The 16,971-nt window shown below is 31.5% G+C and overlaps 1 protein-coding gene across 1 annotated transcript in view; it reads left to right on the forward strand.

Moving 5' to 3' along the window:
- Nucleotides 1-10: 10 nt before the first annotated feature.
- Nucleotides 11-16,971, forward strand: part of LOC113397158 (nose resistant to fluoxetine protein 6-like) — a 54,965-nt gene continuing 38,004 nt past the window's right edge. The window contains exon 1 of the mRNA XM_026635382.2: nt 11-550. Within this exon, the coding sequence (XP_026491167.2) occupies nt 70-550 (481 nt within the window). The 5' untranslated portion in view covers nt 11-69. The remainder of the gene's footprint in view (nt 551-16,971) is intronic.

A 16,971-nucleotide genomic window follows, 5' to 3' on the forward strand; every position in this document is an offset into this window, starting at 1 on the left:
TCATTGATCAAGTCTCGAAGGTTGTGGATCAGTCAGCAAACAGAAGCGGCGCGTACGCACGCCTCCACTATGATCTCGATCGGAGTGCTACTTACGATCGCGTGCGCGGTATCCGCCGTTGAACATAACATTATTAACAATACAAACATTGACCAACAAGTTTTAAAAAGACTAACTAATTTTTTAAATGCGAGTGGTAGTTTAGATCCCCGAGATATTGCTCGACTTAACAGGACTGCTCAGAACTTACGTCTCGATAAGGATTTAGTTGCTAAACTATCTGAAACGATAAAAAATGATATGCGCAATGGTAAAAAAACTGAAGATTTAGGGTATAATGTATATGACGACGGTGCTGAGGATGGTAGTAGGAAGCAGCCAAAGTTAAATGCAGTGGACGAGTCCCCAGATTATGCCTCTTCTGTGGTGCTGGCCAGTGATTTATTATCACTTACAAGTGCCGTGGCGAATGTAAAGGAGAAAGTCTGCAGGGAACAGGGATACAGATTTCTGGATGGGCTAATTTTGAATAAGAGATGGGCTTTGAGAAGTAAGTAATTTTTTTGTTATTAGTATTTAAATATTTCGATCCTGATTAGACAAAATACAAAATGCTTAGATGATCGAGAATTCTTTTTTATTTGTTGGAAAATTTTAATTTTATTTAAAATACCACATAAGATAATATTCTAATAATAAATTAATTTCTATTTTTGATTAATAAGCGGAAGTCAGTCACTTTTATTTAATAACAATAAAACTCGAAATAAAAAAGGTACTAGAGATGTTTCGTAGATATTCGATTGCTCTAAATTAAAGACTGCATTAATTTATCCAGTAAAATGAATGTTTTTGGATCGATATTGTTATTTAAAAGTAAAAGAATAAAACTGATGAGCCATTACAAAAACAAGAATTTTCCTCAAAACGCATAGTAATTGAATTAACATTGAGAAAGGTTTTCCACTGTTAGTCATTAATGAGATTTTATTTCAAGGGTGAAAAAAATTATAGTTTTAGTTTTAAATTGTTGTCATCCTTTTTAATTTTTTACAATTATCGTGTACTACTTATAATACGATTATTTATTTTAATAATATTTTGTATAATGTTTCTGTTTGTATAATTGTATGTTTTGTAAATAATCACTTGCTAAACATATATGTATTTATTGTAGATCTATCTCATTCGTTCGTCACGTTAATCAGTTTTCATTCATCAGATTGATAAAATATTGTAAATCGAATTAAAATAGAAGAATATGAATTTATCTAAGAACATCTGTGTACCTACATAGGATATACTGATGAACGGATTGAACTCGCTCATAAGTTATCCTTTTGCTAAGTACTACTTTTTATTGTCCTGTTTCGGTTTGAAGGGTGAGTGAGCCTTGTTCTCACATTGGCGATGTAGGGTATGGTTAATTTTTATATCTTGTATGTCTGTGGACGGTGGTGATCAAGTACTAGGTGGCTCACTCACCCACCCGTGTTAAAAAAAAGAAGTACTTATGTTTTTTTTTTATATTTACGAATATAGTTTATCGTATTTAATGTTATTCTTAGTGTATTAAAAATATAAAGTGAAACAATAATAACAAAGAGTTTTAGTTTATATTTGATGGTTTTTTTACTTTTTATTAAGAACATAATAAATTAACCTTTATAACGACTATAATTTTTACTTTATAACGACTTGTTCTCATTTTCCGGTTACGATAATTTCCTTACAATCTTGTATTTTATTTATCAAAATTATACTCTTAATAACATTCAAAGCAATGACGCCTCGTCTTATTTTCTCTGCTCTCAGTTTATTCATTTTCATCCAGATGCAATATAATGAGAAAATTGTATTAAAATTCCTTTCACCATTTCATCCGGTCATTATTTGTATGATAGATATTTTTTTCTATTTCAATTATGGAAGGCGGACTTGAAAATGGGCCACATAATAGTAAGTAGTAATACCCCGCCCATAGACCTAAGCACTTATATAACCATTCCTTACAACGCCAATGTACCACCAACCTTGGGAATTAAGATGTTGTGTCCCTTGTGCCTGTAGTTACACTGTCTCACTCACCCTTCGAACTGGAACACAAAAATACTAAGCATTACTATTCGCCGCGCGCTGCTGGAATTTAAAATTAAAGGTACCCATCTAGACGGGCTTGCAGACAGCCCCACCCACAGTGATTTCTTAATTTTCATATATAGTTATTAAAGTAACCACTGTAAATAATGAGTATGTAAATAAATGTATTTCATTTTACATTACAGTATTTATAGTATTCCGTCGATTGCTTGTATATGCACTGCACACAACATATTATTATACAGTAACGCAAGCTGGTCCTTGTTTACGGATTGTTATACGTAGGTGACTGAGAAAACGATGTTAGAATATAAACAATCATTATTCGCATACAATGTAACAAATAGGTTATTATACATTCACTTTTAATGTGGATGTTTTAATTTTTCTACGTAGAACCGTAGTTCCGTTCCAGAATTAACGCTCTACTAAAATTGGCACTGAAAAGATTCTTCAACAAGATTCTAATTGCGGATTAGATCTTTTGGGCAAACAAAAATATTCAATTATAATGAAATTTATTGTATTTTATTATAAAAAAGATGAATCACTTTCATCTTAACTGAAGGTCAACCGTTCAAATCTGAGGAAGGGACATCGCGCTTATCAAGAGCTACGTAAAACGTTTAGAATTCTTAACGTGTTCTGCGGTGAAGGAAAACATCGTGACGTGATCGGTATATCAAGAAAAGAACTCTATAATGATATGTATCTATCAAATGTTACTGGAGTAAGGAGAAGTTTCCGAATCGTTATTATAATGTTCTCCTGACCGTAGTTTAGCTGCTGCGGTGAATTTCAAAGAGTAGCCATCTATGAAGGCAATATTACACTGTATAAGCATATATAGTACGATAATCCGACGGGATGACATTCCGACATAATTGGAAAGGCATTAAATTCATTGGAGAGTCATTGCTTTTACGTGCTTTCCGAAACAAAATTTTAAATCAATATTTATATTTCTTATTTCAATGTTTCTTACCGGAATGGTTGGTTTGAATATTTAGGCAGAAAATAAAATTTATTTACTAAATTCAAATTCAGTACCTACTTGGGTACTCTAAGCCGTATACAGCAGCCACAAAATTAATATAGGCGGTAAAATTCCTCCTAAATAGGACATGACGCGATTGCACAACATTAATGCGTTTATTAAGTAATAAGTAGCAGACCTTATAGCTCAGTCTCAAAATATGCTCAGCTAAATAATTCGAACTACAATTATATTGAAATATAATGTTTGATCATAAGAAGTATCATTGTTTGTTTAAATAATTGACCTTAATAAATGAACGTCACGAATTCAAACGTGATCGAAAAGAAAACAAATGACTGTGTTGTGATTAAATTTCACTCAAATTGGTTTAAAAGGTTTAATTGAATTGCAATCCTAGTATCGTTTTTTATCAGTGTATAATGTGGATTCATATCATTTTGATATATCACTGAATATTATAAAGAACGTTATTTGCTTTTTGATCGGAATATCTAAAAGATTCAATAGAAAAATATTTTAAAACTAACAGGGCGCTTCACGAGGTTTTTCATCGGCAGCGTCGTATCATATCTAAATAAAAGTTTTTCTAAAACGGCTCTGACTATTTTACCTTTTTAGTGGCGTTTTTATTACAAGTAAAATTGTAACCAAAGTTATTTATGCAAATTATTCACAACAATCAATTACCTCTTTAGCAAAAAGAGTAGTAACTACGTAGTTGGGAAGAAATCCATTCAAAAAAAAATACTTTGAACATATAACGTTCTTCACTCATCATTCAGATGTAAGAAAAAATAGCTTAGACACAAAAAGTACATATGATTATTTTAAAAAAATGTAGCATCATATCTTAGTGTATCTATAAAAATATCTACAAATCTCTCAAACGTTACAATATATTCGTAACATAATTATTATATGTAATGTGTTTTGCCATATATCGCCTAATCTCGATCAGAACATAACTATTTACTACTACGTAATACTAACACGAATAACCGTATCATATTTCATTCACTAATAGTAAATGTATGTATATTTGAAAGTAAACAACATAAACATGCTTATGTTAATCTTTAAACTAAATGTTATCATAATAAAATGTATTATTAGCGAGTCGAAGAATTCAAGTAGACTCAGAATTTGACAAACAGAAGCGTTAAAATGAATGTGATTTCCAAATCAATAATAATAAGTTTATTTAATGGAATCAAGAAAAGATTCGTTCTATTTAGGGTAGTATAGAACTGGTTACCAGCTAAGCCAAAAGCGTACCTATAAAAATGCTTCGTAACTTAAAGCCTCAAATCGTAATTCAAAAACGGTCGGTTAACTTCGATAGAGGTTTATTAAATATAGGAAATAGGTATCAATGACTTAAAACGGGATGCACAAAAATCTGACAGTTATGAATTTGTTATCGTCCTCGCCCAGTGTTATCCAACGCTATCCCGTAATCATCTTCAAAACATCCCATTTTATATTAATATTCATCACATTTTGTTTAATGTAGCGGATATCGATTTAAATATGAAAATGTAACTGTTTCTGTACTTAATATGTGTTCTTTTGATAATATATATACTTTTTTTTAAAGAATAGTAGCAATGCCCCACATTAATTAAGGAATTACTAATATCCCTATTTATATCTAAGCTATTAAATATTTAAGTTTATCACTGGTATTAGGAGTAGGGACAAATAGGGCCCAAGGGGTCAGGATTGTTTCCAAGATTTTTTATATCAATAGGCTTCCCGCAAACTATTGAATACTCCATAATTCAATACTTGAGAAATGAGATAGTATTTAGCATACATATTTATAATTTGTAAATGACTTGCTGCTGGACACAAGCCTTGTTACCTTTGAAGAGAATGCGAGTTGGTGAATATAATTCCTTCGATACATGCAGGTTTCCTAACGACTCCATTAACCGAGCATGAGGTAAATTATAAGCAAAGATGTTTGGAGCAATTGTTTATTTTACTCTGTTGTGACCGAAATCGTTTAGATAGATCAAACAGTAACAGTAAACAATCGATTTTATAACGATGTCTCTTGCTACTGATTTATTTAACCTTATTTTTCTAAAATAACAGTTCTTTAATGAAAATATGAATTATAATTAATTTTCATTCTCGGCTTCGTCTCGAAAGATGAAAGGAATTTATAAGCCAGAAACAAATTGTACTTGATGTAAAATAGAGATATTCTGAATATTAATTATCTTTGAAAAGAATAAATTTCCTTCTACGATTTTTTAGATGCAATATATTGATTAGTAATGCTTTGTACTCAGATTTCTGTAATTTATACTAAAAGCATCAAAAATTATAAGGCTGCTGTTTCAGCATAATATAATTTTTCTGTACATCTTCTGTTACTTATTTATAAAGCAATTAGCGATAAAATAAATTATTTCGTACGGCTTATAGGACTTTTATAATATTCTTTTCTGTCGTTCGAATATTTGTCAAAGAAATTGCTATTTAAAGAGCGGTTTCTTGGACATAGTCTATTTTACATTTTCGTTTGTTTACAATTAATTCTATTAAATATAGTATTTCTATTAAAATTTGATCAGTAACTCTAAAAATAAAATAAATATATATATTTGGATATGTATTATATAGATATATATTATATATATTTGGATATATATATTGTCAATGGAAAGGAAGAAACGTTAGTGTCAAAATTGTACTTATGGCAAATGTAGTTAAAACAAAAAAAAATCGCTTTAAAAACAAAATAAGAAAATGTGGTATAAAGTTTTTTTTTCAGAATTTTTTTCATAAGGTTAGAATGATGAAATCTGATAATCATTTTATTTATTAATTTATGGGTGATTATGTTTTTTTTAACATAAACAAACACACAGTGTGTGTGACACTATTTTTTTTATATAATTATACACTTAAACCATTCTCAAGAATCACTCGATCTAGTGATGATAACGTTAAGGAATTCCGTTCAGATGTATTTGAGTTCATTAAGTTCAGCGAGACATAGACAGACGCAGCGGGCCGACTTTGTTTTATTATAAAAAGCGACTATATCCTGTGTCTGTGTAAAAACCTAGACCTTTGACCATGGTCAAATCTTGGACCATCGGTGAGCAGTCTCAGAAGGTGTCTTTGTGTAAGTTTTCTATCATCAAAAAATTTATGATTAATCAAATTTCAAGATATGGTGCTGTATCGAATTTTAAAATAGAAACGTATAAGACTTACACATTAAAATTCAATACTGGTTTTGTACACAATACAGATAAAGAATATAAAACTAGTATTGAAAAATATTTTAATTAGCGACATTCAAACATGTTTCGAGTTTCGATTCAAATTGATAAAGATTCACGATTATTTGTATTTATATTCAATATAAACATATGAGAATTTTTTTATGGTATTGGATGTGCTAATGTGCCACCTGATGGTTAGTGATGACCACCGCCCATACACATGAGCGCCGTAAGAAATGTTAACTTAAATCGCCAATGCGCCACAAACTACTTTATCCTTTGTACATTCAGTTACACTGGTTAATATAATGCAAAGTATTTAAAGACTAAGAGATTCCTTGTAATTAAACTCACAGAATACAGAGACAACTACCGTCATGCCCGATGTAGTCTTATGCTTAATGGTTAGTGTCAATGTTTTTTATAAGGCGAGCTATTCATTCATGTAATTGTTACGTATTCTTTTTTTTAATGAACTCTTAAGGAGTCACGGACAGGTCTTATAATTTGGTGATATATAACCATAAATACCAGATAGAACGACTTGATAACTCGTATCCCTTTGCTATGATTTTTTTAAAGTCAGCATCAAGTTTATTACCTAGCGAGTTTAAGTAATAATTAATAGAATAACTCATAGAATTGTTATTGTAACATTGTTGAAGGTATGAATTAAAATATAAGTTCGCGGATGGGAAATTAGGCCAAATAGTAAATGGTCGCCACTGTCCAAAGACATCGGCGATATTGACGACACGATGTTAGGAATTTAAACCATTTTTACATCACCAATGATCCATCAACCTTATTTATTCGAACAAATTTGTATGTTATGTCCCTCGTACATTTATATGTATATTTTGATAGATCGTCTCTAAGTATCATCTCATAAACACATACATATACATTACATTAACAGCCTGTAAATTTCCCACTGCTGGGCTAAAGCCTCCTCTCCCTTTGAGGAGAAGGTTTTAGAGCATATTCCACCATGCTGCTCCAATGCGGTTTGGTGGAATACACATGTGGCAGAATTTCGTTGAAATTAGACACATGCAGGTTTCCTCACGATGTTTTCCTTCACCGCCGAGCACGAGATGAATTATAAATACAAATTAAGCACACGAAAAATTCAGTGGCGCTTGCCTGGGTTTGAACCCGCAATCATCGGTTTAGCTACACGCGTTCTAACCACTGAGCCATCTCGTCTCTACTCTATCTTATAAACCACTTGTATAAATTGCAAACTATTATCGGCAATTTATATTTACGGAAGTGGAATAAAATTACGATATCTCATAATTTACTGTAGTTCTGTGTATTAAAATTTAAAGTTGTAGGCGTACGAAGACCAGATGTGGCCCAATGGTAAGAATACCTGAATCTTCATCGGGTTCAAATTTAGACAAGGTTGACTGAGTTGATGTGCTTTGTTTGTGTTTATAATGAACAAACCCCGATGAAGCACTATTTAGAGGTGTTTAGATTTAAAAGAGAAAACCATTTTTATAGAATATACAATAATGCTATGACTATTACTTTAAAGACAATAAAATTAAAAAGTTAATAGAAAAATTATATGAGTTGGCCAATAAAACTACCCAGCTACTGTTCTAAAAATGAAACTGTACGTTATAAAGCTACGATGTCTTAGCAAAGTTTACTCTGTCCAGAAACCAAGTCTGAAAATCTACACATATTTAAACGTCGATCGCTATAAATAGTTCCAGGTTGTACCAAGTAATATACAACCTGTTTCTTGCAAGCTTAAAGAGCTTAATAATGATCGTAAAACCATTTAAAAAATAAAATAGTATATTTTATATTATTTAGACATCTTACAGTTTAACCTTTGCCTATCATATTATCAAACAACGAATATTTGTTTTTTTCGGAAAAAATATCTTATACATGACATAAGAGCCGAGATGGCCCAGTGGTTAGAACACGTGAATCTTAACCGTTGATTGCGGGTTCAAACCCAGGCAAGCACTATTGAATTTTCATGTGCTTAATTTGTGATTATAATTCATCTCGTGCTCGGCGGTGAAGGAAAACATCGTGAGGAAACCTGCATGTATCTAATTTCAACGAAATTCTGCCATATGTGTATTCCACCAAACAGCATTGGAGCAGCGTGGTGGAATATGCTTTTGCCCAGCAGTGGGAAATTTACAGGCTGTTAATATAAAACATGAAATAATTCTGTTAAAGTTTATGTTACATGTAAAGATAATAATCTTTGAGAGTTAAAATAGCGGTAGTTTTTTTTTGGAAATCGACTTAAGTTCATTATGTTTATTTATTTGGACCTCCAACAGTTGTATAACATATATTGTACACCGATTACAGGAAAGCTTAACATTCTTAAGTATGATAAAATTAAAATTTGCTTAAAAATAATTTAACGAGCGCAGCATATGTTCAAAATTGTTTTTTTTATGATTTTCGGGGACTTCAATAAGCTTAAATAATAGAGGTAACAAATTTACGAGTATGTACAGATAAAAAAACAAAATAAACACTGATTAAGTTCTAAAGTAAGAACGTCATCACATTTTCTATCACGATGAGAGCCTGTCAACCAATGTGTTACTTTATTTTTATAAAGTGCATGTCTTGAACGTATGAACGTACAAATTACATTTTCTTTACATATAATAAAATTGGAGTGTCTGTTTGTAATATTAAAATAACCGCTTTTTACTAATCGCATTTGTATGTATATACGGTACATATACCAAATTAACATTTTTTTTCAATTTTTGTCTGTCTGTCTGTCTGTTTGTTTCGGCTAATCTCTGGAACGGCTGGAAAGATTTTGACGGGACCTTCACTGGCAGATAGCTGACGTAATAAGGTGTAACTTAGGCTACAGCAATAACCTTTTGTTAAATTCAAACGCGAACGAAGTCGCGGGCACAGTTAGTTCATTTATATAATACACGCTATATGTATGTTGCACACATACATTTAAAAATACCGGATCAAACTTTGGGAATGTCAAAACTTTATGACTTCTCTTAAACTTTGGTCTTCCAAGTTTTCATACTCAGACTCATATAATCTTCGAAAGTAGGAAGTTGAACATGAACCGATTCTTCGTTCTACATAACCATATACTCTTGTTGCTATAAAAGTTTATAAGGTAGATTCTGGGATATAAATAAATTCGATACCAATAACTAACTGGGAAATTTTTAATCCCGTACTTTGGATCGCACGCAAAGTCCTTTCTCATGGTCGCTCTTTAATTGAGTCAAATCACCATCCTATCGGAGTAAGGGAGAGTTTAGTCCGCTGCTGAGCTACTGTGGTCCAAATTCACTCAGGAGGACATTATTAGAATACACAAAGTAACTTAGATACAAAACAACAAATTACTATATATATATTTTTTAATCTTTAATATTGGAACGTTCTCTACCAGCCAATCATTAATTCAATACATATACGTTATACCTATTTTTTTGTACGAAAAAGTATTTAAAAACCAATAATACGTTTCACTTAACATAAATGTTGAGTCAACTGACTTATTGTAATATTATGTCGTTTGAATAAAATTTATACAAAATTGTCATAATATTTTCACTAATACTAGTTTAATTACAAATCCAAGGTCTTCAACGGAAATAGTGTATAAGGATTATTACGTATTAATAATCTTGTTATTTATAAACATTTACATTTGCAAATATCAATGATAAACAAAATGTTAATCTAGTATTTAACTTACATCAATGGTCTTATTCAAAGCGTTTGTTTCCGGTTTTTAAAAAAAGGAATTCTAAAATTTGTAGAAATAATAATAAATATATGTAGATTATTCAAGAATACAGTTTTGAATATTTAAATCTACACTATCAATGATGTTTAAAGTTACCATCTGTTCAAAATGTAGATTCTACCGAAAGCAACCGGTCTTGAAACTAGTAGTAGTTTTATAATTTATATAAATGTATATTAATTTTATAAAAACGAAAGTAACTTTGACTGCCCGAACCAATCAACCGAATTTGATGAAATTTGGTATCACGTAAACTTAAACTTCAAGGAAGAACATATTATTTTAGGTCAAGCTCCTGACGAACAACCCCTAAAAAGGGATCGAAGTAGTGGGTAACGAATATTTATGAGCTGAAGATTTTTATAACAACAACATCTTGAAATCGGAACTGTTTGTCTGTTTTCTGTTTGTCTGATCGCGTAATTTTTTGTTTGAATAAATATTATTTTAATATTTTTTTGAATAAATTGTTAATATACCATATATTAGTGTATGGAAACTAAAAAGAATGTCAGTTTATTGATGTTGAACGTGATCAATGGGAATAGTGTCAATACTAAAGTACGTATTAGTGTAAGTTATCGATACCGTTGATGCTCTACCAGTAATGACTATCTAATATGGCTACTTTTGATAAGCAAAGGTCGAAATTACACACACAAACATATTAACAGTCTTATAAACTGGTGTCTGTTTATCTTGTATTTGTCAAATTTTTTGGGGACAAACAAACAGGTTAGCCACCTAATGGTGAGTACAATAAAATAAATAATAGATAGGCAGTACCATACAGACCCTCTTTACAAAGGCCTACGACCACCGAGGTAATTTATAGTAACACTTACCCATATTTACTCAATCTAGGGTTCAATGACTTGAAAACTAGTCTATATAAATGTTCCACTAATTCGTATTAAACTCGTTTTATATCAGATTCTGTTATGCTATTACTTATTAAAATAACTTATCTAAGTTATCAAATACTCAGTTCGATCAATATAAAATAATGCCTTACTTTCGTTTAAAGTAAAACTAGAGTTTAATTATAATTAATCTAAGTTAAGTTTTATTATGTTATATCTTATAATGAATTCGTCGTGATCGATTTCGGCCACGGTACCCAAATTCAAGGGGTACCTGCCAACTACGCAAGACATAAGTGCGCAAGTGTGTGCGTGAATACAGGTGCTCTCTCTATTCCCTCACTCTCATTATCTGATGAGACGGCAAATCCGAGAGAGCTTAAGCGCAAGACCAACTGCATTATGAGCTTTCTGCAGTACGGGAATGTACACACTTCCAGCTTATAGACTTTGGGTTGTCATTGAAAATTTTTCTTTGGAAAAACCCAATAATTTTGTATGGATCCAACCTGGGGATCTGCAGCCTTATCTAGCCACTAAACCAACGAGGCAGTTATTTTATTTTATATAATAGGTATGTGTAAGGTCAAATAGCCCGCCTAATAAAATGAAGTAAGTGGTCACTACCGACCATGGAAATTGGCGCTGGAAGCAATATTAATCATTCCTTACATCATCAGTGAACCACCAATAGTAGAGTTGTTTTGAGAGTTAATGAGAGTGCAAAATTAATTATGATATGTTGACATTAAATTGAATACCTGTCTTAGATTAATATCACTTAGAAAAATTAATGACTTCCCGTATCAATTTTATTTCCTGACTTGTATGTATTAAAGTCGAACATTCGATTTGAAAAGTTATTCGTAAGAGATTCAATTTCCTCCTGAAAGTCTTAACAAAACTGTGTATTGAAAATCACTGAAGAATTTGATATTTAAAACTGCTTTTACAGTTAAATACTTTTACTTGATGGTAGAGATTTGTGCAAGCTCATCCAGATGAGTACCTATCCAGATAGGTACCTCCCGCTCATCATATACTGCCAAACAGCAGTACTCAGTATTGTTGCATTCCGGTCTGAAGGGTGAGTGAGTCAGTGTAACTACAGGCACGAGGGAAATAACATCTTAGTTTCCGAGGTTGGTGGCGCATTGCTGATGTAAGAAATGGTTAATACTTCTTACAGCGCTATTATCTATGGGCGATGGTTAACACTAACTGTCAGGTGGCCCATTTGCTCGTTCGTCTACCTACCTTTATAACAAAACATAATAATAAACAATTGTGCATTTCCGTGATGAATTAATTTATTAATTTTATACATCAAAATTAGTTTTGCTTTATTTTGATTTTATCCTGCACATTGCACATTAATTATTCAATTAAGTTAAAGGTTTAATAACTCACAAAGGTGAGCCTCTTCTCATTAAGCTCTCGTTTTATTATTACAAATTTAATTTAATTAAATTTTATTTGCTATTTTAATTCTTATGTTAATCGTTTCACGCACATTAAGACATCATAGAAGCACGGACATCACTCATGCTAATTCACGCTGATATTTAAACGTGGAGGGACGCGCCTTCGTGAGCGAATCACTACATAGTATAAAACAAAGTTGCTTCCCATTATCTGTCTTTCAAAGTCAAAGCTGTGAACGTTGTATATAAATATATTCTGTATTAATATATTAAGTACGAGCATTGCACCCGTGCGAAGCCGGGGCAGTTCGCTGATAGATATATAAAACATTGTATTGTTGTTGTATGCCTTGCGTGGAGGTTTTATGCATAGTATTATAAACGTCATATATAGTGAGGATCGAACTAGATTATTTTTTTCAATATAAATATTCGATGAATTTTTTTGTTTGTGAATTAGTATAATTATTATTTAAAATACGAATTTAAAAGTGAAGAAATAATTGCGTAACAGAAGGGTATTGTCCACTAGTTATAATAAAGAGGCGTCAGTAAATGTAATTTGCGATGCAACAAAACATCATTTCTTTACTAATGTTACGTTTGTGTTAAGACAATTTAAGCGCCGCCAATCGGTTTGCAAACGTACGTTTAATATCAAAATGCAAAATTTTTTTATTATTAAGATCTTATAGATGAATCTTTAGTACTTTTATTGGCATTTAGAGATATGTACGGATAAAATATATAAAACCGGTTAAGTGCGAATGTGACTCACGCTATGAAGGTTCCGCAGCGTTGTATACAACGGTTTATCAAAACAAAATAAGAAATAAAAAAAAGTATCCATATTTTGTATTTTTTTTTTGTATTATGAGATTTGTATATCATCGGTAAATACAAGCGATGATAAAGTTGTATTTGGCTTCATAAATGTTTTTCTGGGTGGGTTTACACTGACAGTTCCTCTATCTTTGGTTTAAGAAGAAGTTTCTTAGAGAAAAAGAGTAAGAGACTGAGCCAGTGTAATTACAAGTTCAAGGGATATAATATCTAAGATCCCTTGATTGCTTTATACTCGTAGTTTATACAATGCAAATATCAATATCACTTACTAAGTATTTATATGTATATCTAGATAGAGTCGCACTACAAAATAACTAAAGCAAACGAACCGACTTTATTATCTTGGTGTGCGTGACACCTCGTTAGAGTACACTCGTCAAACGAGATACTTATTTATTAGTGTGGGTAATTAACATCCTATGAAAGTTTGCCACCTATAACATAAAAAAAAAATTACAGCCAAGCAGTAATACTTAGTATTCTTGTGTTCCGGTTTGATCGGTGGCGCATTGGCAAGGAATGGTTATTTTGCAGTGGTGTCAACTTATATCAGCTTTAGTTACTTTTGATCAAAAGGCCAAAACAATGATCAAAAAATGCTATTCAATTATATTCTACGGAACCTTAAGAACCGGTTTAAAATACTTTTATCAACAGGGACGTTATATTATATTAATAATATTCATTTATATAAATAAAATAACTGGTTCAAAATGGATACGTTTGACGTTTAAAAAGAAATTTACATATTTTTAGTGTAAATTAATGTTTTTATTATGTAAATCATAAATTCAATAATTTGAAATATTTAATGAAGATTTCATTAAAACTTAAACATAATATTATTGTCAAAAAGTTTTTCTTTCAACTTCAACTATATTGTGTTACTTTATACGCTAATGTTTTATTTTTAAAAATGATTAAAATCTCTTTATTAAATGCATTATCCTTTTATAGTTAATAAAAGTCTAATTAGAAAAAAAACCTTGTTTTCGGCACTGACTGTTAAAAACTGTTATTCATCATTTGAATTTAAATCGGCAGTTAGGAACATATGAGTTCTAAAATCATCACTGCATAAAACGAAGTCACTCATACAAGTCTGTCTGACTGTCCACACGATAAGCTGTGAAACTATGGGATGGAATTTTATACGGTTTTTAAGAATGGATGATTTATGAGGAATTCAGATGAGGAGGAAGGTTTACGTGTATATATTTTAACGTTTTTTTTATGTTTGATGAAACAGGTATTAAAATATTTGAATATATATTATATGTGTATACTAATATACTTATATGTTACTATATAAATGGTTTGTGTAGACTCTTATATTGCCCCTGCGAAGCCAGGATGAGTAGCTGATAATACTTCGTTTTTTTAATGTTAATACTACATTTATCTACACAAATATAAACTTGGATTGTATAAAAAATATCCTGTAGTGTATAATGCAGATGGATCATTACAGGGAACATTACCATTATTAATAACATATAACATAATCAGCCTGTAAATTTCCCACTGCTGGCCTCCTCTCCCGTTGAGGAGAAGGTATGGAGCATATTCCACCACGCAGCTCCAATGCGGGTTGGTGGAATACACATGTGGCAGAATTTCGTTGAAATTACACACATGCAGGTTTCCTCACGATGTTTTCCTTCACCGCCGAGCACGAGATGAATTATAAACACAAATTAAGCACATGAAAATTCAGTGGTGCCTGCCTGGGTTTGAACCCGAAATCATCGGTTAAGATGCATGCGTTCTAACCACTGGGCCATCTCGGCTCCATTATTAATACACATTCGATATTCAAATAAAAAACAAAAACGATTTTAATTTTAAAAATCTGCGACAAAAGCAGATCCTCGTTCACACATAATTTAAAAAAAATTAGCATACTGTCAAAGTTAAAATGATTTTCGTATTCCTTTATTTGTAGACGTATGAAGGTTTGGTCATTACATAATACACGTCATATCGTCAAATATAGTTTTGCATATGTATTCGGTAAAACCAAGGTCAATATATTTTTTGATTTAATCGTAAATGATAAATTAAATTTGATCAGTTAATTAACACTCATAATAAAAGTTATCACTTTACATTTATAGAATTTTGCGTAATTTTCATTCATATGACATAACGTGTTTTGTTTCCATGACGTAGGAATGTATGTATATTTTATATAACCTTAAACAGAACGAGTTTAAGAATAAGAAATTATCTTTAAAGGTTTTACTCGTAAATGTGAATTGATACTTTGTTAAGTTCATTGCACTATAATACATTTAAATGGAATTAGTTCACCTGTTGGTAAATCATGAAATATATAAGATACTTTTTCATAATATAATAAGATAAAGAATAATGCTATAGACGTGAAAAATATTATTAAAGGACGTGATCCATCTGATCTATGAGGGAATACAAGAATTTGATATTCGTTTGTCACGCCAATAGTCTACATTTAAAGACATAATGAGTCACGTGATCGAAATCGTTTGAACGGACAACTGTCGCATTTGGAATTCTTTCGAGAGCTATGAGACGGAAGCTAAATATTATTTCAGAGAGCGATACAGTTCGGGCCTTCCAAGCGGGACCGTTGGTTCACGCAACTCGGATAATTATAATATACCTACTTTATAATTTGTCATTGCTGATTACCTACATAAAGTACAAGAATTGTCATATTGTATCGTTGTGGTTAATCGCCTGAGACCTACGCCATGAACCCTGTACCAGAAGTTCATACCGATGACGGGCGTGCCGCTGATCTAACGCAGTCGCCGTCATATATATTTATTATTAAAGTTCGCCAAAATGCGCAGTATCTTCTGGAATAGGTTTAATGAAAATGGGTTATGTAGGTTTTTTATGTAGGCATCATAAAAATAACGATTCCTGATTTAAATGAAATGAGCCTGTTTTTTTTCAGAAAAATACATTTAAATAGTAATACAATTCTGTTACGTAATTCAAAATACACTATACATTCAAATTCAATTATCAATCAGTTGGCCGGCAATGAAATCTAAGTACCGAGATAAAATTCAATAATTCAAAAATTATACAATTATGGGTATTATATTAATTACGATACTGTCGAAAATCGTTTAAATCAATTGTCAGTTCAATTCAATGGTTTGGCTATGAGAATGCTGGTGCGATGCAAGACCAGCTAAATTTACGTAGTTTTGGGCCCGCTGCCAACCCTGTGTCGTAGTTAAAATGCCTCTTACGATTGCATTCTATTTGATTACAAATACTGAAATCGCTTTGTTTATAAAAGGTTCAGCAGCTCTCTGAACTCTTTTTACTGTTACAGGATTAGTTTAGCAAAGCAATCTTGATCAACGATTGAATATAATAAAATTTTTATTTTAGAAACATTTGAAGAGAGAAATCGTTATCGAACCTTTTAAAATTACAACTTGCGAGTGTTTAACTGGGTGGTGACGGCCTTCACAGCCATCTCTATTCTTAAGGCGTAAGTAGGAAGCAGAAGAGGTGGCCTAGGTTTTAACCAGAAACTTGCGTGATAAAAAATATCGTCGTGAGGAAATGACAGCGTAGGATAAAATTCTGTGCCATGGATATCCATGACGGTGAAAAGGAGGCTTTAATTCTGCAATAGCTGATTGTCGATTAGAGTATATTTTTTTGGTGCGTTATGAAAAAAATATGCAAGTGATTT

The sequence above is a fragment of the Vanessa tameamea genome, chromosome 3 (assembly GCF_037043105.1).
Source record: "Vanessa tameamea isolate UH-Manoa-2023 chromosome 3, ilVanTame1 primary haplotype, whole genome shotgun sequence".
NCBI classification, from domain to species: Eukaryota; Metazoa; Arthropoda; class Insecta; order Lepidoptera; family Nymphalidae; genus Vanessa; species Vanessa tameamea.